The sequence below is a fragment of the Hyalella azteca genome, unplaced genomic scaffold (assembly GCF_000764305.2).
Source record: "Hyalella azteca isolate HAZT.00-mixed unplaced genomic scaffold, Hazt_2.0.2 contig12211, whole genome shotgun sequence".
NCBI lineage: Eukaryota > Metazoa > Arthropoda > Malacostraca > Amphipoda > Hyalellidae > Hyalella > Hyalella azteca.
The window spans coordinates 272837-297751 of record NW_025942174.1 but is presented as its reverse complement, the minus strand read 5'-3'; the positions used below and the strand labels follow the sequence as shown (position 1 = coordinate 297751).

Sequence of the window (24915 nt, the reverse complement as noted above, 5' to 3'; positions counted from 1 at the left end):
GTTTGACTTGATCGAGCAGATTCTTTCCATACATGAATCATATTAAGCGAAGTAGTACAATACTTGCTTAAGTTATAAACTTTATTTAAACTTGCTTAAGTTCTAAACTTTATTTAAACTTGCTCAAGTTCTAAACTTTATTTAAACTTGCTTAAGTTCTAAAATTCGTTTAAACTTGCTCAAGTTCTAAACTTTATTTAAACTTGCAAAAGTCCTAAACTTTATTTAAATAATATGTAATCATCTAAAGTTTACGAACAGGTAACGAATACATAAACCGTTGTTACTAAAAACATTAACATAAGTGAAGACTTGCCAGGTCTGATTGCATTATGAGCAACAATACATTTTAATACAAAATCAATTGCAAGATATTCTAGAATGATTGTATTAATGTAAGTGATTTGCCTTTGCAGTATAAAGCGGTACAAATCCTTTAATTGTATTTAAAATTGTATCGCTATTAATTGTTAATCGCTATTGTGTACTAATAATTCTAATATGAATGTTCGAACGTGTACAGAATGTGTACTAAAGCCTACAGTATATCGATTGATTAGATGTAATTAATCGTGTTACTTAAAAGTCCAACATTTCGCCATGTTCTTGGAATATAAAGAGGTATCTTTTTATTTACTTATTTTACTTGCTAAGTGTGCTTGCTGCTAACTCGTTTAGCCAACCTCGCTATAAGTAAGAGAGTAATCCTTCATGTAGACGCAACGAAGCGTACGAGTGATCCTTCATGTAGACGCAACGAAGCGTACGAGTGATCCTACTTGTAGACGCAACGTAGCGTACGAGTGATCCTACTTGTAGGCGCAACGTAGCGTACGAGTGATCCTACTTGTAGACGCAACGAAGCGTATGGGTGATTCAAATTTTACTCATACTCACCCGTGGCTGTGAAGGTTGAGTCACCATACCGCGAATCGTTCACTCACCATTATATTCTTCCATCAAATAAATGGTGCAATCCTCGAGCCAAGAAAAGTTAAAGTTTAGTGTGGAAGTCAGAGCTGTTATTTGACAAAGCATGTTATAGAACATTCCAGCATGATCCATGATGGTACAAAGCATTAGAATAATCAATGCTTAAGATGTTGTCTAGGTGCCACTGGTTCAAAAAGTGTTAATATCAGAGCAGAGCAAATGATCAAATACGGTAACTAGGCACGAGCCTGTCTGTTACGTCAGCAGCAACAAAAAATAAATAACACAGACTAACTTACAGAAGAATAAAGTAAAACTAGTTTCTGTGAAGAATACTTTCAACAATATTCTGTAAAATTCTAATTATAAAGCTGAAATGTATCTCGGCCTGGAACCTTCAACGATCAAATGCTAACATTCTCTTCCTCATTCCAAGGGCCATGTTTTAACGCGACCTGCATGTCTTTCCATGGAGCCTATACAACGAAGGATGCCCCGAAGTATGTCAAAAATCTCAGAAAATTTTAAATTCAATAAATATAACAAACATAGTATTCCTAACATGGCCATAATATTCGAGGGAGTGAGGCGGCGAGGGTAACCGAGGGACGGCCAGCAGCTCGTGATCCCTTAGCGCCAGGCAGGCACTCCCTGCGGGTCACCACACCCACCCTCCGCGACCGTACTCTTTTACTCTAGTTATTCAGCATTCATAGTTATTCACTCCAGTTATTTAACATTTATTGCTTTTCACTCTAGTAAATCATCTTTCATAGCTATTCATTCAAGTTATTCATCATTCACGACAGGATGAGAACGCGTTTCTCACCTGCATTCGTGAGGGCTGAACCACGGACGGCGTCGGGAACTGGACATTACCATTTCCATTGACGTTCTTTTGCAATGAAAACCATGAATAAAATCCTAAAGTGAAGCTAATAATCATTCATTTACTCTTTACAATTTACACTTGTTCAAATAGCATAAAATATTTTGGATAACAAGTGGCTCCGTTTACTTGAATTACAATCAGAAATATTTAAAGAGGTCATCGTTCTCTCCACCCAATTCTGGAATGCCAGAATATTCTACATAAGAAGATCTTTTATAAAACTTCACACTATAGCAGAAAGCGGTTGTTAAACTTGAATTTACGCTAAGTCATCAGGTCTTCTTAGTAGATATAACGAATATTCTTTAAGAGAAAATCAGGCGTTATCTAGTAACAATCTCGCACATGAACACAGTGGAATTAGAAATGAATTTCAACGGTCGTTATTAGCGACCTTTGACTAAGCGATGGTTCCCCCCCCCCACTGCTGTAGCTGATCTGACCATCTGACAGGCTGGGCGGCAATGGTCAGATCTGACCAGCAGCACGGGCTGAGAACAGCCTCAGCGTGGCAAACAAAACATATGCAAGGAGAGGTACAAACTATGTATGCGCTGCAGAGATGATATTTATTCAGTGAACTGCTGAAATAAATTGTTCAGCTGATGACGCACTGCAGGCGCGTCATAACAGGAGATCATGTGAAGGCAATAATAATGCTAGGGCAACGCTAGTAAACGAGCCAAAGTAGCGGCATGGAAATTGCAACTGGCGTCATGCGAGTTCTTTTCAATGGAGTCAGACAAAAAAACCTCATTGAGACATAGCATTGCAATGCATTAGATCAAAGTATCCTCAACAAAAGCCTACTTATATTTTTGGGAAGCTTCGAGGGGATATAAAGATGTGAAAGTATGGATGTTACATCTGACATTTCTGTTAAGCTACAGTTATTTACACAGACATGGACGATTCGTGCATCACCTCGAGTTTATTTCAATCACAAGTAAGGTGACAATTTGATGACTTTACATCAGCCAAAGCAAAGTGAAAGATTAGGTTGCAATTGATGTCACGCTGCCATCAAGAAAATAATATTTATGAGCTGTATTGGAACGGAGCTAAAGAATGTAATGTTTCGAAGAGTCGATCTTGTCGAATTGACTATCTCTTTCTCTTCCGAACAGAAACGAAGTATCTACACATCAAAGCATAGCCATACAACTTATACAAGTTTTTATACAAATACTGACAAACTTAGCTTAACAATGTACAATTTTTATTTATAGTGAGCATCGAGGCTTAGCTAACACTCAATAGTCATACTAAGACTTGATGTCCAACAGTCACTAGTCCCTAGGGCTTGATACCCAAGTTACTAGTCACTAGAACTTAATGCCCAAGAGTCACTAGGACTTGAGCTTCTTATTAAGACTGCCGAAAGCATCAATGGTGGTCTTGGGGGCGGAGGTGGGGGCGGGCAGGGTGGACATGAGGGCGACGGGCTTGGCGATGGACGTGGCCATGTCGGGGCGGCCGCTGTCGAAGCGAGACTTGCGCTTCTTCGTTTCTTCCTCGACAACCTTCTTTGTCCCAGCGATGAAGTCAACCTGGGGTATAAGAGCATGTCTCAAACATGTCTCTACTATAATATGTATTAAATATAACACGTCTTAAACATGTCTCTAATATAACACGTCTTAAACATGCCTCTAATATAACATGTCTTAAACATGTCTCTAATATAACACGGCCTAAGCATGCCTGAAATAAGTAAACATTTTCAAAAGAAGGAGCTGTACTCCAGCATTCTGTACATTATTAACTGCGATGAAGATCTTCAGGAATTAGAGGCAGTAACTTTGATTTTCGTAACGGGGAATGCTTCAAATGAAACGCTTGTTGTAGGTAAAGTTGTATCAAACAATCATTAAAGAGCAGATTAGCAGTATAATCTCAGCCTCATCTTTTGCAATCATAGAAGAAAATCTAAGTAAGAAATGAACAGCTACTTATATGTTTTATTGCTCTTGAATGGAATGATAAGCACATTCTGCCCATCCACAGAGCAAGATGACCGTGTTTTGCACCACTAGTGTCTAGTCACTAGTGGATTAAATGGTAATAACGAGTCAGAAGCATACCTTGGTCCTCTCTTTCCTCTCCTTCTCCCTCTTTTCCATCTCCTCTTTCTGTATTCTCGCCAGCTCTTCGTAGAAGCTCTCCTTGCCCCAGCAGTGCGGGTCATACAGCGCCTGTGACGGGACAGAAATGTTTATACAGTCATCAATGTTATACACTCATCAATGTTATACACTCATCAATGTTATACACTCATCAATGTTATACAATCATCAATGTTATACACTCATCAATGTTATACACTCATCAATGTTATACACTCATCAATGTTATACACTCATCAGTCAGGGAACGAAGTTGGGGGCCGTCTCCTCCCCATCAGGCAGTGACCAACATCACGCTATTACTGCGTGTCCTTCAGTCCACTTCCTCTCACGCTATTCCAGAGAAATAATTCTCTCAAGTCCACTCGCTCTCACGCTATTCCTACGAGCCCTCAAGTCCACTTTCTCTCATGCTATTTTCTAACACGCATTTAATCTCATTAGAATTAGAGAGTGTCATTTCTTTTATTTAATTGAAAATTGCTATAAATGTGGAAGCAATTTTGATATTTAAAATAACAGAAAATTAAAAAACCAGCAATTATGCAACATATTTCACCAAGAGCACACCAGTTTCCCTATATATAATTAAGCCTCACCATCAGTAATGACGAATGAGTTCTCTCATTGCTAACTATGGAATTCAACCCGTAACTATATGAACTGCAAGAATTCAAGCCACACCAGTTCTCTCATTGCTGACCACGCTATTTCATCAGTAACACGCCAGTTCTCTCATTGCTGACCATGCTATTTCATCAGTAACACGGCAGTTCTCTCATTGCTGACCATGCTATTTCATCAGTAACACGGCAGTTCTCTCATTGCTGGCCATGCTATTTCATCAGTAACACGGCAGTTCTCTCATTGCTGGCCATGCTATTTCATCATTAAAAAACTAATTAATTGGGTCACAGGTCACTCACTACGGGGTAGTTGGTGCCGTTCTCGTCAAGTCTGAGATGCTCTACAAGTTTCTCGTAGATGCTGGGGTTGCGGAACTCCTTCTTGTGCTGTATTGAGTAGTTGTAGTTCTGCTCTCCCCGCTGCACCGCAGCCACCGCCTTCGCAACCTTCTCCTGCACAGCAACACTCTTCATTGTATACATTATGTATATAACAATACTCTTCATTGTATACATTATATAACAATACTCTTCATTATATACATTATATAACAATACTCTTCATTGTATAGCAGTAATCGTTGTTATAGGGAAATGCACGTTTTTACAAGGCAATACTCTTCATCCTCGGGCAATACACATCATTATTCTGCAATAGGTACAGCAACACACATTAATATAAGGCAGTACAGGTTAACTTGGTAGCAATGCACGTTATTAACGCGCAGGTAAATGCAAAATAAGCTCCCGATTGCACTCTTATCAGCCGCAGTGAGCAAGGCGCGCGAGCATAGGAGAGTGCATCAGCTACGATAAATAAATAGTATACATAATGGACAGGTGTATGATGGCCTAAGGAATATTCAGTTATCTATGTTTGATATAAATAAAGCTTAAGATATAATTGTAAGCCTAAAAGTATAGAGAAATGGGCAATTTGACATCATTTTTCTTCAATTAAAACGCTGCTTGATGGATAAGTGCCCAGTGCGGCATATGGCGCAATATAGCTTGATCTGAAGCGCTATACCAATCATAAGTACTGAACTAATTAGTTAACAAGTGTACCTACTCTAAGTGTGTACCAAGCAGTACTTTGATGAATATTTTAATTTGCGTTAGTTAACACAGTTTTTTCTCAGCTGGGACAGTTAAAATTGAAATCTGGGATATTGTTTCGTTCATTGCACATGTTACAATTAAACAACTCTATATATATTATATCTCAAAAATTGAGGCTATGATAATACTTTTTACCATTCAAAATCCACAACCACAATTCATCTACTATATTTTTGGAACTGTTCAGCAGTTTTTATTTAAATTATTGTATATTAATTAAAGTTCATTTGAAATGCTGATCACTATATATATACATATATCTTCCTGATTGAATACCTACATAATACTTGTTTATAAATTTATCTATTGCTCTCTGGCTTTTCAAGTTTCTATTGCAATTGAAAATAAAGTTCAGTAAACCTTCAGTTCAAACAATTAAAACAGAGTGAGCTCAGTAGGCAAGCAGAGCGTTACAATGATAGTGTTAGATGATCAACAAATCCTAACATCAGAAACACGCAACCCAGAGTGTCAGAAATCCAGGAACTTCAGCAATAAATATAAATTAATGCAAATAAAACCATAAACAAAAGATGCCCGCAGCAAGAAATATAAATTAATGCAAAAAAAATATAACTCAGTACTGACTGCAGTGAGTGACAGAGAGCACATTTTCTCGTCGACGAAAACATGAAATCACGGACGGACAGACAGACAGACAGACGGACATGGCGAGCACAATAGTGCATTTTTTCATAAATGAGAAAATGCGCTAAAAAAAGTAACAAAAGCTTCCCGCTGACCTGCAGAGCCTGAGAGCACTTCTTGCCCACAGGAGCAGGGGGCAGTTTGATGCCATCAATAATGACAAGTCCAGACGCCGTGACAGTGATGCCCCCACCAGGAGACGAGGGGCGCGAGGCACTCCGAGAGTCACCGGAATGTGTGCCTGGTGGCTGGCTGGTGTCATCATCGGTGCCGGTGTCCATGGGCTCCGAGTGCAATACTGCACATGGTTGGTTAAATTAGATATATGTATAATGATATTAGATATAGTTAAGTTAGATTAGATATATAGTTTGGTTAAATTAGATATATCAACAACTACTCTTGGTAAATCATCTAGTTTAATATGTCTATATTGTCACAAACTACCTTCATAACAAAAAGGAGCAAGCTGCATGAAGCACTTGAAAATGAAAATGATGAACTTTTGCTGTTCATTTTCAAAATTGCTCCACTGTACACAGGTGCTAAACTCAAGAGATCAGCGGTATATACGGTACCTTATATATAGGTATATACTTTTAATTGGTGTTATATAGGGCACTTAAGCTGTAACTGCCAGCATGTTACTGCTGGCATGTTACTGTTGGCATGTTAATACTATCATGTTCTGGCTACTCTATTACCATCAGCAGACCAAAATAAAGCCCTTATTACATTTATCATAGAAACTAAATAAATGAGCATGCATTAGAACTACGTTGATTACTTGCCCTCATCATCTTCAGAGTTGCTCCCCTCACTGGCATCGTCTTCCTCATTAGCATACGACACGAGTCTGTTCACCTGAAAAATATACTGAATTCAGGAACCAGGCACAAGATAGCTGTCCTGTAGTCCATTTTTATCAACCTCTCAACCAGGTCTCAAAAATAACGGGTACACAAATAGGCAAAGTTTATGTGAAATTATTCAAAGTCAGCGCAATGATTTAAATAGTGAATGCCGTTGTTATGATTCTATTATCTAGTTGGGAAATTTTTGGTTCTTAAGAGCTATCAAGCAAGTACTCTATGGAATCATTAGTAGGCATTTAAATGAATTATTACAGAAATGGTAAGGAGAATTATTTCTTCCATTACTCCAATGGTAAAGAAAATATAAAACGTATATATAAAATAGGCAAAACAGCCCCTTTGTGTTGCCCATTACAGAGAGAAAGAAACTTGGTGAGGGAATGTCAATTATCAACATTTCATTGAGGTTTGTGTGAAAAAATCACCAGAAAAAAATATTAAAAACTGGAATACAAACTAGAACTTACATCTAAGATAATTGTTTCAGGGACAACAATTTTCCTGTCACTTCACTCACATTCTTGGAACAAATGTATAATTCTTAGAATAAATCAGACAGGGACAGAATTAATTATAATAAATATATAGGTACATTGTCCTGCTTTATTTGAATCATGTTTCCCTAACTTGGAGGTCAGAATACAAAGATGTGTTTCAGACATGCTTACTTTTTTAACTGGCGTAGCTTTGTTGGAGCCTGACGTGTTGCTGGCTGGTGAGGCTTTGGCAGAAGCGTTGCCTTCACTGCCTCTCAGATCCTCAACTCTTGAGTTGATGGGGGAAGCTTTGGCAGATGATGGTGGAGGTGCATCATCTTCATCATCCTCTATGACTCCACTCAGTTCTGAAATAATAAGTTTAAAACTAAAAGCATGAAAAAGTATTTCCATAATTTCTTTAAATTAGCAGCCAAAATGCTATTTGTGCCTATACACCAAATGATGGTAAATTCATGGATAATTATTTAGTTTAGACGCAATTTCATGAAAAGTAGGTACTGACAATAGGACTCTGATTCATTGTGAAAATTTTGACATCCAAATTTGGTGAGTAGGTATAAACTATACCTTCATGTACATATTGTGAAATTAAGTAAATTCTATATGTATGCCTCAATTCTCTGGAGTGTGGAGTAAAAAATTATGAAAACTTTTTTATAAGAAATGAAGTTTGTGATTCACGTAAGAGCTTAGTCATAAATACCTACAGCACCTTAAGCCTTTCCTAGACTAGTGATAATAATTATCACTTCAGGGAGCCTCTCAGGCTCTCACTGTCTCACACAACCAAATTTGCCACACAAACAACTCTAGTTTGTGTTATAGTCAATACCACACAGCACACACTAGGTATGATTGAGAAAACAGCATTATAAAATGTGGCATAGAACAAAAATAAATATAAGTGCATATCTAATTTAATTCAATAACACATAAGCACCCCTGCACAGCAAAATGACAACTCTTACAGGGGAATATTGCATTATATTGAACTGTTCTATAATGATGAACTCAATATTGAACATCACAATTTATTAGAAAAGATGCCAATGGCATCTTTTCTAAAGCTTTGGAAATGTACGACAGGGATTTTTCTAATAGTCAAAATACCATGCATGCATATAATATATAAATATATATATATATATATAAAATTTTTTATATAAACCTTTCCAAGCCTAAAATTACTCCAAAAATAATTTCAGCATCACAACAAATCCTGTAGTTTGAAAGTTGATAGCTGGAGAAACAGTCTTGATTTTGAATGCCCTAGCTATTGCCAGTCTTGAAGTGTTAGGGCAGCACATAACTATGCTGGTGCAGGCCTCCAATGTTGCTCAGTTGATGGTCTTATTGTGAACCTCCCGCATGTGGTTCTTAGGTCCTCCAGATTGTAGATGACATGTGAGTTGGCAGCATAAGGTTGTGCTAGGAAGATCAATAGAGTTTATATTTTGAAGAAGTCTACACTCTACAATCATCTATATTACTGTCAACTGGGGTAACTTTGGCCACATCTACAACAGAAACAAATGGCAGAAAAACAAAATAATAAACATTGGCCAAAGTGACTGGGGTGACTTTGGCCACCAGGGCAACTTTGGCCAATGTGTACATATTATTTTGTTTTGCTGCCATTTGTTTCTATTGTAGATGTGGCTGAAGTCACCCCCCCCCCAGTGGCCGAAGTTACCCCAATTGGGAACATGAAAGTTTATAAACCCCAATATAAACATGTTACCCCAGTTACCCCAATATAAACATGAAAGTTTATAAAAATTAGTTTTGGTATATCCTTGGAAATTCTTTATGCTTCACACCCCTCTGGTCATAAATCTGGTCAACTAGCTCCACTGTATGTCACTACCGTAAAATGGGGTTACTTTGACCGGCGGGGTAACTTTGACCACTTTTCGTTTTATTAACAAAAACCCCCAAAACTCAAAAACGATTCGACATAGAACAATTTTGTCAATGGCCATCAAAGGCCTAATACTGAGGCTACGTAACACAATAGAAAGATTTAAAAAGTTTGCATATCTAATAGGTTAAATCGTTTTTCTTGTGGACTAAAAAGTAGAAAATAAAATACTTAAAAAAACTTTTTAAAAAAACACGTTTTTCTTGTGGGCTAAAAAGTAGAAAATAAATTATGGTTCGCCCCAAAAAAACGTGGGTCGGGCTGTACGTTCACCATCAAATTTCCAAAATTTAAGTGTTGTGTGCTTTTCGCTTTAATCATAAATCTGCCGGACACACGATTTTTTTGGGGCAAACCATAATTTATTTTCTACTTTTTATTCCATTCAGAAAAACGTGGTTTTTTAAAAAGTTTTCAAAGTATTTTATTACAACACTTCTCTTTAACTTCACTTCTTGTTTGTCTGTTTGTTTGTTTGCCTGTCTGTCTGCTATAAATCTTGTAATCAAAATTTAATACACTTCTACTTATCCTATCGATCTGAAATTTTGCACACTTGTGTAAAGTTGGAGACAATGCATGAATCAAATGTCAAAATAAATTATTTAATAAATTAATTTTTTTTTTCAAAATTAAAAAAAAATTGAAAAAATAATTTTGTCAACTCCAAATCTTATAACTGATATTTGACACACTTTTACCTATCTAATTGATCTGAAATTTTGCACACTTGTGTGAAGTCAGAGGCAATGCATGAATCAATTAACAGAATAAATAATTTTGAAAAAAATTATATATTAAAAAAACTTTATATATAATTGAAAAAATTGAAAACTTAATTTTTTAATTTTTGAAAATTAGATGAAAAATTCATTGTACATGTGTAACATCCAAGACACTGGATTGTTCAGAAGTGTTTTCTTTAAAAAGTAATTTTTAAACACATATTATTAGCAATCCATATACTGTTATTGTTAGTAGGCTAATTGCAACATAAAAAAATTACATTTCAAAAAAGACAAAAAAGCTGAAAAAAATAAAAAAAAAGTACCAACCCTGGTTATAGTATGAGAAAGAATTGGATACGTCTAAATGCAATTTTTATTGCTAAAAACTGACATTTTATAATTTGTGATCATTTGATTGCTATAATTAATTTATGAATAAAAAGGAGAAAAATTATAAAAATTCATCATTTTTAAATTGAAAATATTATGAAGACCAACTCCATAAGCCAAAAGCCAAAAACACAGTGCAAGTCTCAAAGTAGCTGGGTACAGTGTACTCTGGTGGTAGTAGTGCTGTTTCCAGACTCTCAGTCATGCCTGACAGGCTGAGTGACAGCAACAGCCAGAGCGCTGGAGCTGCAAAGTGGTAGCAGAAAACTTCCACACTCAGGATGATGTATGTTTTTGGTGAATTTTCCCGCACATTTTCACTTTTTTTGAGCTATTGCTGTGCACAGTTGGCGCAATGTAATGAAAATTGATTATCTTCGCGCATGTGTTCGCGCAATCCCGGCCATCTTTATTTTAGAAGAAATTTTCTCCAAAGTCATATGGCAACACTGAACACCGTCTGTTTACATTTCGTATGTGTAACAGCCGCAGTTTACGATTACCGTACATTCCGTATCCGACAAGGCGGACAACCGGAAGAGTCAGAAGTAACCTGGACATGTCTTACATTTTATTATTGTCAGTTTGACTCGCGTCGTCAATATACTCGCGTATACTGTCGACTAAAATAGTAGAACTATTTTAGCTTTCTAAAGTACAGCGCACGGCGCATTTTTTTACCAACGTTGTTAGGGGCCACATGGTGGCATATGAATAAGTAAGAAGTTTTTTTTTGGATTGGGATGGCTGAGGAGGTTCATGACGAGTTGGGTCATGCCGAGTCGAGCCAGAGTGGATTTGGAGTTGAGGTTCCTGTTGTTGTTGCTCCTAGTGTGATGAACCCGTCGGCTGGTTTAAGAGAGGCTCCTGTTGGTCCTGTTGATGGTAACTTGGAGTTTAGGGTTCGTGGGGCGGTTCGTCAGTCTGATCCAGTAGAGAGTCAGGCCTTTGAGGATCAGGTTCAGGTGGTCAAGGAGATGCGCAGTCATGTTGACAGGGTGATGACAGCTTTGAGCTCTCGTGGGGCTGGTGACTTGCCAAGTGAAGAGTATCAGGCTGTTGAGAAGCTGAAGGGCAAGATGGTCTTGTTCGCTAGTGGCACATCCTTTCCTGAACATGGTAGTCGGGTCCGTGGGGCCATGACTGCAGAGTCTGAGTCGTCCGTGGGAGCGAGTTCGTTCGAGGGAGTGTCTGGCTCTGAGTCAGAGGGTAACGTTAAACCTAGGCTGTTCAAGGCAAAGACTTCTGGAATACCAGTCAAGGAAGAGAGGCAGTCGTTGGCTTCGTTGCGTGCTGCTCATGGGTCGCTAGAGGAGAGGCTAATTGTTGCGTTAGAGCGCCTTGACACGCGTTCAGTACCTGCTCCTGAGCCATATGATAGGTCCACTGGTCATTCTTTCCGCAGTTTCCTGTCGAGCTTTGAGGATTACTGTCGGCATAGCTTTCGTGGTAGTGACAAGACTTGGGTTGCAGAGCTTGGGCGCTATCTGAGCGGTGACATGCACGATGCGTTCTTGGCACATCGAGCTCCTTCTGACTCGTATGGGGAAATCAAAGCTAAGATGCTCAGATGGTACGAAGAGTCTAAGTCACGCCGTGAAGCTGGAAGTAGGGCAATGTTTGGCCAAGCTTCGAAACGCGGAGACGAATCAATTCGCCTGTATGCAGCTCGACTCGAGAACCTTTTCCGTCTTGCCTACCCCAAGAAGCAGGTAGAGAATAGCCAAACTTTGCAGGAAAAGTTTCTGAGCTCTATCCCACGTAGGTTCAGGAAACAAATCAAGAGTTCCATTAGCCTAGCCAAAGTGGTTGAGGGAACTAAACTGAAGTGGACACAAATTGTTAAGCTTGTTGGAGGGCTCGAGGAAGCTCTGACCACAGATGATTCGGCTGATGAGGTTCAGTCCTCGTGGGCTGTGATGCAGGCAGGTGTGCGGCCTGGGTCCCTCAGAAAGGCGGATGCAGCAACTCAATGTCAGGCTGGAACTTCCGGGTTTGTTTCGTTTTCTGGGTCGGGAGTTCGTTCTAGTTCAATGCCGCCTTTGCGTTTTGAGAGGTCGTCTTTCCAAGGTCGTGGTATCAGCTTTAATGAGCGTGAACGTTCCCTAGCAGTGACTTGTCACCACTGCAATAAACTAGGCCATGTCAAGCGTGATTGTCGGCGTAGACTTGGTTTGTGTCTTGTCTGTGGGTCACCCGATCATCGCGTTGCCAGGTGCCCACGTCGGCAGTTCGCAGCTCAGGGCTATCCTGAGGACCAGGAACGTGGCCGGTCTCTGAGTCCGGGTATGATGAATGGTAGGCCTGCNGCCCCCTTGAGCTCCACGTTGATGCGTCTGGAATTGGATGTGGTGCATGTCTGACGCAAGTCCAGCAGGGAGAACGAAGGGTGATCGCCTTCAACTCAATGACGTTCTCCAAACCTCAGCAGCAATATTCCACCATCGATCGTGAATTGACTGCTATTCGATGGGGAGTCAAGGTTTTCCGTCCCTTTTTATATGGCATTCACTTCGTACTGTACACAGACCATCGGCCTCTGATTTTCATGCGCAATATGTCTAGTGAAAATTCTCGAGTGGCCCGAACTCTCCAAGAACTCGCAGAATTTGATTTCGAACTCCGTTACTGCAAGGGCACGGATAACACGGCTGCCGATGCGTTGTCACGCATATCTGGCACATCGTTGACGTTGCAGCCAACATGTCAAAATCCTGACTTCTTGCCGCCTGGACTTAATGTGCTGAAGAAAGTCCCTGGGGGTGGTGACTCAATGCTTCACAGCTTACTGGTCGTTATGGAAAATCACCGAAACCACGTCAATCCAGATTTTGTTGTTCCTGAGTCCACTCAGGCTTTGAGAGTTGCTCTGGTTCAGGAATTACTAACTAATGGGCGTGCATATGGCATTGAACCATCCAAGAATCTCAGGCGTGAGCTTATGGTCATGAAGAGTCCTGGTCACCTCTTGTGTGAGGAAGCTCTGCTGGTATTCTGTGGACTGTATGGCTTACAAGTATGGGTCCATTGTGGAATGGAGAAGCCAATGATACATGCGCTTCTTGGCACTCCTCTGGCAGATGCTGGTGGTAGAGTGCACTTGCAGTGGTTGGCTGGAGTGCATTATAATCCTGTTGAGGAAACCAGGCAGTATTTGGGTATCACTTCTGCTTCGTTACCGGCTTTGTCATCTCCTACAGATTGTCTGTTGGACCATGTTGATGAGTTGGAAGAGAGTCCTGAAATTGTCGTAGGTTCTCAGTGGATTGATTCTTCGTGTAGTTGTAGTAATTCGTGGTGTTCAACAGTTGTGGTGTCCTTTGGTTCTGTCCATCTTTGTGCATTGGTTGATACTGGAGCTCAAGTGTTGGTGATTCGGGAAGACGTGCTATGCTCATTGCCAGAAGAAGTGAAACTCCTTACTGATGGAGACACATTGGGTCTGACTGTGAGTGGAGTTGGAAAGGGTATCACTGGGGTAAAGAGTGTTGTCTTTTTAAGATTTAAACTTCTTGACTGTGAGTTTACTGACCCATTTCCGTTTGCAGTGATAGCATGTGAAATGCTTCCGTTCTGTGTATTGTTGGGAGCCAATTTCATCTTGTCATATGGTGTGAAACTAGACTTCGCAAATCGAACTATGTCGGTTAGGTGGAACGATGGAACGTTTGCCTGTCCTTTCCGCCCTCAAGAAGCTTCTAATGCCCAGGTTCAGCTGTGTTTTGCACATGAGCTGAATGACCTGAGCACTGCTGACCCAAAGTTTCCATCTTTGATTTTCAGTGACACAAACTTGGCAGCATTGCAGAAAAGTGACCTGAGTTTACATATGCTTGCGGAGAAGGTGGTGATGAAGGAGGATCCAAAGCATTGGCAAGAGCCAATGTTACAGAGGTTTTGCCGGTTTTCTTCTCGGTTGGTGTTCTTGAATGAACTCTTGTGGTGCACAGTCGAGGGAAGATTTGTTCCGGTGGTCACGTTTCACTTTCTGGTTGAAATGGCTTACACAGTTCATGAACGCATGGCACACATTGGTCGGCATAAGCTTGTGCAGATCTTGGCTGCTCAGGTTTGGCATCCAGATGTCGAGAGAGTTGCACGTGATGTGTGTGCATCGTGTCTCAGATGTCAGATGTTTAAGATTTCGCATCAAGCGGTTGCTCCTCCAATGCTTAAGTTGAGCACATCTTGCCCGTTTGAGTTGATCTCGGTCGACTTGGTTGAGTTTCCACGGTCATCTAGAGGTTTTGTTGCAGTCTTGATGGTTGTTGACCAGAATTCGAAATGGTTGGTTGCAGTGCCGTTAAAGGATAAGAAGGGCAGCACTGTTGGGCATGCTTTGGAGTTCAATGTTTTGCCAATTCTTCCACGTTGTCCTGTCAGACTTCTCTCGGATAACGGTCCTGAGTTTCGTTCGGCTAACTTCAATGAGGTTCTTGTGAAGTTCTCTGTGAAACATACGTATTCAACGCCATATTGTCCGGCATCAAATGGCGGAGTTGAACGTACCAATAGGACCATAGCTGAGATGCTGCGAGGGTTGGTACCGGATGGTAAGCAGTGGGACTTGAATTTGCCGAGAGCCGTGATGGTGTACAATGGCACTCTTCATCGTGAACTTGGTATGTCACCAGCTGAGTATTTGTTGTCAAAGTCGCATACCACGGAACCAAGGCCTCTCGTTGGAGACGACGTCACGGGTGTTTGGAAACCTGGACATCCTCGTTTTGCGCCTTTTGCGGTGGACCAGAGAGTGATGCTCAAAGTCCCACATCCAGGCAATCTTACGGCAAACAAGCTAAAGCCAAGGTTTACTGGTCCATATCGGGTGGTAAAGGTTCATGGCAATGGGGTGGCATATGTGATTGAGAAGCAGACAGAAGACGGTTCTGTTCTGCAGAAGTCGGCCCATTACCGACAAATCAAAGCTTTTCATGAACCACCAACCTACTTACGTGATCATCCGTGTTTCCAAAGACCTCCTTCGTGTCCTGATGTTGTACCTGGCGATAACGACTCTGATTCTGATCTTGTGGTTGCTGGTTCTTTCTTTGTATCAGGGGATTCGTCTGAACAATCAGGGTCAGAGGGCAGGTGTTCTTACGCTGGTGTCACAGTACCAAGGGTACCGAGTTTGCCGGAAATTCGTAATCAGCGTCGAAGTAAGAGGGCTCGCAAACGTGTTACACCCGTGACCGTTCCTAGGGTAGCAAAGGAGCTTGAATTGCTTCCGTGTTCTGAGCTAGTTCTGAGTCGTGTTGACGAGAGCGCGGTTGATGCTGTTCATATGTGTAGGAAAGTTCCGTTATCATCCACGGTTCTGGAGCCGTTGGGCTCGCCTCGAGTTCTTGATGGTCTTGTCCTCCCTGATGCATCCAGTATTGTTGTCCCAGAAGCATCTGATTCTGTTCCTGCTGAAGTGGTTGAAGGTCGTTCTCGTGAAGTGTTGCACAATGGTTCTCCTGAAGTATCAGATGTCTTTCCTCCTGATAGTCCCGAGTGGCTCTTTGATGACGTGGTTGAAACCTGTGATGGTGCATTGTTGGAAGCAAGTGGTGTGTTAGAGGAGCTTGAGAGCATGGCAGATCTGTGTATGAATCTCTTTGGTGAGAGCGTTGCGGTAGCTGATGCGGTCAGGCGCAATTCGTCCAGGGTGGATGAGTTTCGGTTTTCTGGGTTCGATGTGGATGGGTTCCAGGGCAGTCTAAGCTGGTTTAGTGGGCTTCAGCGGTCGCGAAGTGCTGACTCGATTTTTGAGGGTTTTCAACCGCGTGCTGCAGTTAATCATCTTGGGGACTTGCGACGCATTATACAGAGCGCTCGTCTTTCGATTGCGGAAAATCGACGTAGGAGTTTAACTCGGTTCAGGGAGTTAACTAACAGTACTGAAGCCTCGAGCTATCGATCCAGTGCTGCACGGGTTCGAAGTATGGCTGGATCTCGTGGTCTGGAGTCATCACCTTGAGTTTCGTTGTCTTTGTATTGGTGTCGTGTTGTCATTGTTTTACTGGTTGTAAATTTTAACGTAACCATTAATAAAAGCAAATTTTTAAAAAATTCATTCATATCAACGGTTTAGGATAGTTTAGATACTGGGCCAGTTACTGATTAGGAATTGTACAGGACTTGCGGGATGCATGGCAGGGTCCCGACTTATCTTAAGTGCTTTCAGTAGGTGAAAGACACTTGGTGGGGAGGAATGTTAGGGGCTGCATTTAAGCAAATGAATTATTTATTGTGTTTTCAATTAATTCTCTCTTTTGTGTCCCCAGTGCTTTAAAACTAATAAAGTGACTTTTTTTGTGCTTTCAATTGTACTAATTTGTGACTTTCTATGTAAATTATAGATTCTACGAACTGACGATGGAGCTGGACTCCGAAACGTTTTCCATAAAGATATGAACATTTGTGGTTTAATCCTTGCTTTTAAATTTTTGCAAAAGACAAATTTTAGGAAAGTGTCATAGTTTGCAAATGGGATAACTTTGACCACCTAATGGCAGCTGTGACGGGGTAACATTGACCGGCTTGGAAATTAAGTTAAAATTACCATAGGTAGCAATATAACATATTTTATGTTTGATACACCTATTAATGTGTTTTTCTTTATGTTTCAGACTCTACAGAGTCTTATATATGGTAATTTTAACTTAATTTCCAAACCGGTCAATGTTACCCCGTCACGGCTGCCATTAGATGGTCACATTTCGCCCATTTGGGGGCAACGCCCCCCATTTGTAAACTATGACACTTTCCTAAAATTTTTCTTTTGCATATGTAACTAAAAGAGTTCTACTACAATGCATGGAGTTATTTGGAGTTATTTTACCAAAAAATAAAATTGATTTCACCACCCGGTCAAAGAAACCCCCAGAGCTGGGGCAACAAAGACCATCACTTTTTTTTGAAATTACATCAAAACTATGAGAGGCAGGAGCCAGCAATTTATGGTGAGTAAAGCTAGAGTATAGACCTGTATTTTGCATGTTTCAGTTTAAGTTTAACTTATCTAGTAAAAAAATGGCATCATTTTGAAAAAAAAATGTGGTCAAAGTTACCCCATTTTACGGTACATAGCTTGTATGCTAATGTACCAACCAAAGAAACATTACAAATTATCATGAAGCATGGTATATATTTGCAGTTTTGCAGAAGATGCAATTAAACGTACTACATCTAGGTACAAAGTGCATAGATAAGGAAATTGAAAATGAGCAGATTCTAAAAAAATATAACTCAGTACTCACTGCAGTGAGTTAGAGAGTGAGCATTTTCTCGTCAACAAAAACATTAAGTCTCAGACTGACAGACAAACATGGTGAGCACAAATGATAGTGCATTTATTCCATAAATGAGAAAATGCGTTAAAGATCTCTGGTTTGCCACTTGTTACTATGGTTCTTGATCAATGTTAAGCCGTCCTTTACATTCGTCTGGCGATTGAGTGGCTTCTATAAAATTTTTATATAATTCTTCACTTTTGCTTGCAGACAATTTTAGTTATTTACCTGTATAGTATAATCACCTTTGCCCCACACTCAGGATGATGTAGGTTTTTGGGGAATTTTCACACGCATAATGAGTTTTTGGAAGTCATAGGTTCGGGCAGTTTGCGCAAAATTATCTAAATATTTTCTTTTTGCGCAGGTGTTTGCGCAATCCCGGCCATCAATTCTATGCCGCGCAAGAGCAGTTTGTTGAGGAACAGACAAAATACTCAGTACTACAGTATGCCTTTAATTATCCTTCAATAATATATAATTTTTCTTGACATGGGAATTTAGTGAATGAGAAATCTAGAACTTTATTTTAGAAGAAATTTTCTCCAAGCATATGGCGACACCGCCTGTTTACCTACCGTGACTGTAATAGCTGCAGTTTACGATTACCGTATGTTCTGTATCCAGTAAGCGGAACGCCAGAAGCAACCCAAACATTTCTTGTATTTTATTATTGTTGGTTTGACTGGCGTAGTTGATATAAACTTTATTGACCAATGAAATCTAACTTTTTAATAGGGAGGTTTCATGTTTATTAAACTACAAGTAGTGGTAATGATCTTTATTTAATTATAGCCATGTTGAATTGCATTTTTTTGTGAAGCCTGCTTCAAGATCATTAGTTTTTATGTACATTCTTGTATTGTTAAAGATGCTCGCCGCTTCCATCAGATCTTAAAATGTAAAAGCAGGGTTGGTGATTTTTTTTACTTTTTTTTAAATCAAAAAAATCAAAAATCAATTATTTTTTTTATTTTTTTCATGATTTTTTTTATTTATTTTAATTTTTTTCAGCATTTTTGTCTTTTTGAAGTATTATTTTCTATGTTGCAATTAGCCTACTAACAATAACAGTATATGGATCATAATGGATGGCTAAAAAGGGCACTTATTGCCTTCAATAATGGCCAACAGGCCAAGGTGGTGTTTACCACTTAGGGATTTTTGGGTAAACAATTATTTATAAGTCTATTCATTAGCTTTGTAAAGTTTGGATGGAGCAAGGTAATGAGCTAAATATTGACCATTTAACTGGCTTCAATATACATGTAGCTGATAGCACAGTGCACAGCACTATCAATAGATCTACTACTTTTATGTCTTATAAATCTACCAGACTCTACCCTCTATACACACTGACTAGTAGTGACTGAGTGACTGACTGCACTGTTCCCACTTAATTCAGACCAATAAACCAATACTAAACATAAACTGAATGATAACCAAACAATTCTGAAACGACTTGAAACTAGACTTGAATTATGAGAAAAGCTAACACTGTTTGAAATTAACATGTGCACAATTCAAATATTTTATATCCATTCACTGCATTTAAATATTTTACATATAGTCTTATGATTGTAATTGTTTTGTTTATAGTTTTAAATTCTCATATTTAAAGATTGAAATTAAATATTTTAATTAGAATACTCGTATTAGGATGGAAAATCTTTCTAATTGCCTAAAAGGTCAATACAATCTCAACCTCTCAATATACAGGGTGGGGCAGAACCGATTGAGCAGTCTTGAGGTAAAAAAAAGAGTAATGGAGGTACATAAAGAAGAAAGTTTATTTTCCTAGAGGTTAGCATAACATACCATTTAGAATACTTATGTTTTGAAAACAATATCAGGAAGATGGTGTCTGTTAGCTGCATTACACTGTTAGCTGCATTACACTGTTAGCTGCATTACACTGCATTACACTCCCTCAGAGGAGGGAGTAACCGTAACAGTGAATTCCGATCACTATGCTGCAATGTTGCAAAATTTCTTGCAGCCCAGGAAGGAAAACATAGTTGAAAATGAAGCATTGGGAGACATGTGGTTCCAGCAGGATGGGGCTACAGCTCACACAGCCTGAATGTCACTCAATGTTTTGAAACGCATGTTTCCCGGACGTCTGGTGTCTCTGAGGGGTGATTTACAGTGGCCTGTGAAATCACCTGATTTGAGCATTTGTGATTTCTTTCTTTTGGGACATCTAAAAGAAATGGTGTTCAGAAGTTGCCCTCACACCCTACCACAGCTAAGGGGACAGATTATTGCGGCAGAGGTTGTGGCCATACCTCGCCATATTTGTGAACGTGCTGTAGGAAACTTCCGAGAACGACTTCAACAGTGTGATGCAGCTAACAGACACCATCTTCCTGATATTGTTTTCAAAACATAAGTATTCTAAATGGTATGTTATGCTAATCTCAAGGAAAATAAACTTTCTTCTTTATGTACCTCCATTACTCTTTTATTTTGCCTTAAAATTGTTCAATCAGTTCTGCCCCACCCTGTATAAGCTAGCTAACACATTTAAATTGTATATTGTGTATTAATATATAACAAATAGTCAAATAGTTAGTCAAAGACTACTTATAGCCTTATAAGAATTAGCTAAGCTGCTAGCTACGTACAATGTATTGCACACTTGATGCCTCTGTACCAAAAACATTCAATTTATTGGAACCCAATACACACTAAAGGCAACAAGTTTATATACCAATTTGTCATTCATAGTACATTTATACTAAACCATGAATAACAATAGGTACCTTAATATAAACTAAAGACTGTCACTAAACATATTAAATATATGAAAAACTCAAATAAATAAATAAAATAAAAAAATCAAGTGATTTAATCACATGATTTAATCATTTTGATTTAATCATTGCCAACCCTGTGTAAAAGTTTAATAGATACATGTATGTATGAATAAAGCCATTCAATACCTATTGTTAGCTACATTACATTGAGGGTGAATCATGGGAATGACAATGATTAATTTATTTCTGAAGCAATCTTTACAAAATTAAGTGTCAAACAAGCAAACGAACGTCATGTCAACCGGAACTCAACCACCGCTGCAGAGTACCATATTTTATGTAGCTAATGAATTTCGAAAACTTTGCTAGAAGAGAGATTGTTGAATTTTAGAAAAAAGACGGGATAATTCAATGAAGGGTGGTGGCAAAACTGCAACCTTGATACTCTACTGCAATTTGTGCTATGATAACCTACGTAACAATTTTCATATTATAGTTACAATTTTTTCCCATTCAAAGTATACATAACATAGCATAACGCACCCAGATTTGGAAACCATAATTGCTCAAATGAAGCAAAAATAAAGGACAGACCATTGACTTATCTTACAGAAGATATCAATGATTTGCAACCAATAACACCATCACTATTGATTAATGGTCGTTGAATCAGGGAAATTTCAGACCCATCAACATTGAAGATATTTGCGACCCATCCCTGAATGAAAAGACCATCCTTCCCAAATGTTTAACTTGCAATCATTTGGACTATCTGACTTCACTTCGTGAAAGATCTCAGTCCAGTAATGTAACTTCTAGTAATACTATCCAGTGTTGAGATAGGAGATATTGTACAAATTCATAGCAATCATACTTGTGTACGGTACTTGGGAAATTAGGAAGAGTAATTCATTGATTATTGGTAATGATAACCTTGTTTGTTCTGTAGAATTAGTTACAGACTCTGGAAGAAAATTTTGCAGAGCGAAATTTCTTCTTGAATGTTTTATATCACATAGTCTAATTACGCTCTATAATTATGTCATATTGACTTAATTTATATACCGTAAAATGAGGTAACTTAGACCGGCGGGGTAACTTAGATCACTTTTTGCTTTTTTAGCAAAAACCCCCAAAACTCAAAAACTATTTGACATAGAAAAATTTTGTCAATGGGCATTAAAGGCCTAATACTGAGGCTACATAACACAATAGAAAGATATAAAAAATTTGCATGTCTAATAGGTTAAAAATGTGACCCACTAAAAAAAGCTATTTTTTAAAGCCTGTCAGAGTACCCCCTCCAATTTTTTTATTTTTTGGTTAAATAACTCCAGGTTTTGATGCATTGTAGTAGAACTCTTCTAGTTACATATGCAAATGACAAATTTTAGGACAGTGTCATAGTTTGCAAATGGGGGGCACCGCCCCCAAATGGGGGAACTTAGACCACCTAATGTCAGCCCTGATGGGGTAACATAGAAAGGCTTGGAAGTTAATATATAATTACTATATATAACATATTTTATGTTTGACAGCCTATTTATGTTTTTTCTTTATGTTTCAGACTCTACGGAGTCTTATATATGGTAATTTTAACTTAATTTCCAAGCCAGTCAATATTACCCCATCAGCACTGCCATTAGGTAGTCACATTTCCCTCATTATGGGGCGGCGCCCCCCATTTGCAAACTATGACACTTTCCTCAAGTTTGTCATTTGCATATGTAACTAGAAGAGTTCTACTACAATGCACCAAAACCTGGAGTTATTTGGAGTTATTTTACAAAAAAATATAATTGATTTTACCACCCGGTCTAAGATACCCCAAGAGCTGGGGTAACAAAGACCATCACTTTTTTTGAAATGACATGAAGACTATGAGAGGCAGGAGCCAGCAATTTATGATGAGTGAAGCTAGAGTATAGACCTGTATTTTGCATGTTTCAATTCAAGTTTAATTTAGCTAGTAAAAAAATGGCATCATTTATAAAACAAAGTGGTCTAAGTTACACCATTTTACAGTAGTCCATTTGTGCACATTGTTATTAGGTATTGATTGTGTCTATTTTGCCGGCCGGCGGCCGGGAGGATGTCAGGAAAGTAGTTCTGATGTTGGCATACAGCAGGTTCGTACTTCGTACTGTTGACGTACAGGTTTGTACCCTAATTGCCGCAACCAGTCAATCACTGGGAGGATCCGATGGCACATCTCACGCGATGTCGCCTTCTTTAATTCTGTGATTCATGTCCGCTTGAATTGTGATCTATGAAAGAATCTTCCTACCTGGGTTGACGTGTTAGCAATCTAGTCAACTCATATCCAACCAGAACACAATGTGGTTGTGGATATACGTTTGTGTGTACGGTGTGACGGGTGTGTGATAGCTAGTGCTGTTGCGCATCATTATTTTCATTATTCCTTTCATGAGTCATTGCCTTTCATGAGTGCCGCGCACGGCGCATTTTTTTACCGGCATAGTAAGGCACACCGCGCAGGTTGATTAACTGACAATATAAATTTCAGCACACCTGGCACATCTTCCTGACCATGGCCTAATTGGCCTTTGCCCAATTTCTTCCATAAATAATTTGAAAAATGGCTGATTTTTGCCTGCTGTTTTCTAACCATTGTAAGTAAAACACCTGTTTTTACCTATAACCTCTATAAGACTGCCAGATTTTCCAGATTGTATTTTGCCTATATTTTTCATATATTACCTATAATCCTATTATCCTATCACTTACCTATAGAATAATTTATTTCTTAGCTATCTGCAATTTTTGGAAATTTTTGCCTGATTTTCCTGAGAAGAGCCTTATAGGGTAAACGCAGTATATTCCGACACATTAAGGACGCATCGAGAAATGAAAAACTATAAAAAAAACGTATGCGTTACGTAAGTTCTGTTGCCTTCACATGACTCTCAAAACACTTCACTTAGGTCCTGCTTTCCAATATGCTATGTGTACTGGTTAATTTATTATCCCTCTAGAATTCCACACTGTAATCACAGACGTATTTAAAAGTCTCAAACCATAATATTCTTCCTATAAAAACAGTTATTCACTATTTGGTAGAGCCATGTCAACTGTCAAATTTGACACATTTTTCGATGATCTCACCATGTGGCATGCATTGTCTCTCTTTGGATCTCAATATTTTCCCACTAGATGACCAAGACCTAGTGTTTTGGCAGTATTTTGACCATAGTGGCAAAGCAGATAGTTTTTTAGACTCTTCCTCAAGTTCATTTTTGAGTCCTATAAGTAGACCAGTAAAGTATCTTGGATACCAGAATTATCATTATAAATAATTGGTTAAATTCTTGTGTGAATGAGGAAATTAAAATTGAACTGATTCTAAAAAATCGTTGGTTTGCCACTATGATTTTGACTCACAAATGCATGATGTCACCACTCACCATTTCAACCATCAACAAACGCATGGAACTAAATCAAAGCTTAATATAGGTAAAGGAAAAGCTGGAGAGGTGACGGAATTACCTACGATGTCGGAATATACCGCGTTTACCCTAACCTTATCTTATTACCAAGACTAACGGTCTACCAATTAAAGTTAGGCCTAACTTTATTAACCTGTGAAAGAAGTACTTGAAGTATCCAGTGATTTAGGCAGTTCTGGTGCCACGTGACTACTTTTGGTATCACTTTCCTCTAAATCGTCTGAGGTTTTTCTTTTTCCAGTGTCAGCTGGTGATTTTGTTGAAGAACTGGTGCGGCGGCTTGACGATTTCTTCTCCTCTAATGAATCATTAAACTGCTCTTCGTCTGAGTCCGCATAGTTAGCTGTAAGCTGGCCTAAAGACATTTTTAAAACCACTTATTGCACTTTTACGCAACAATAAACCTTTATGGACTTCGGACACGTTCTGCAACTAATACGAGAAATTACACAGTCACAACGCATTGAACACAATCTACCATCAACCGCCTTTCGAAGTTGCTGTCTCGCTCTCAGTCTCTCACGACTCACACGACACGACACACGGGAGCCCGAAAGGCAATATTTATGTTCGCACTCTAGTTCAATACAGGAAGTTACTCAGGTGAACACCTCCAATTTCTCTTATGAATTTGAGATTCATCTCACA

The 24915-nt window shown here is 39.1% G+C and overlaps 1 protein-coding gene across 1 annotated transcript; it reads right to left on the bottom strand.

Annotated features, from left to right (window-relative positions):
* Positions 1-1482: 1482 nt before the first annotated feature.
* Positions 1483-24826, bottom strand: LOC108672215 (SAP30-binding protein). The gene is made up of 7 exons (XM_018159850.2): positions 24401-24826; positions 7891-8066; positions 7139-7211; positions 6443-6645; positions 4878-5030; positions 3910-4020; positions 1483-3375 (listed from the first exon to the last, which is right to left on the bottom strand). The coding sequence occupies exons 1-7, from the start codon at positions 24630-24632 to the stop codon at positions 3175-3177; spliced, it is 1149 nt and encodes a 382-aa protein (XP_018015339.1). The 5' UTR covers positions 24633-24826; the 3' UTR covers positions 1483-3174.
* Between the last annotated feature and the right edge of the window lie 89 nt (positions 24827-24915).

Coding starts and splice junctions, on each gene's coding strand:
- LOC108672215 (XM_018159850.2), bottom strand. CDS start 24,632: ATGTCTTTAGGCCAGCTTACAGCTAACTATGCGGACTCAGACGAAGAG. Junction 8,067..24,400: donor TTCAAGTACTTCTTTCACAG/GTTAATAAAGTT, acceptor TTATTATTTCAG/AACTGAGTGGAGTCATAGAG. Junction 5,031..6,442: donor AGTGCTCTCAGGCTCTGCAG/GTCAGCGGGAAG, acceptor GTTGCTGTGCAG/GAGAAGGTTGCGAAGGCGGT.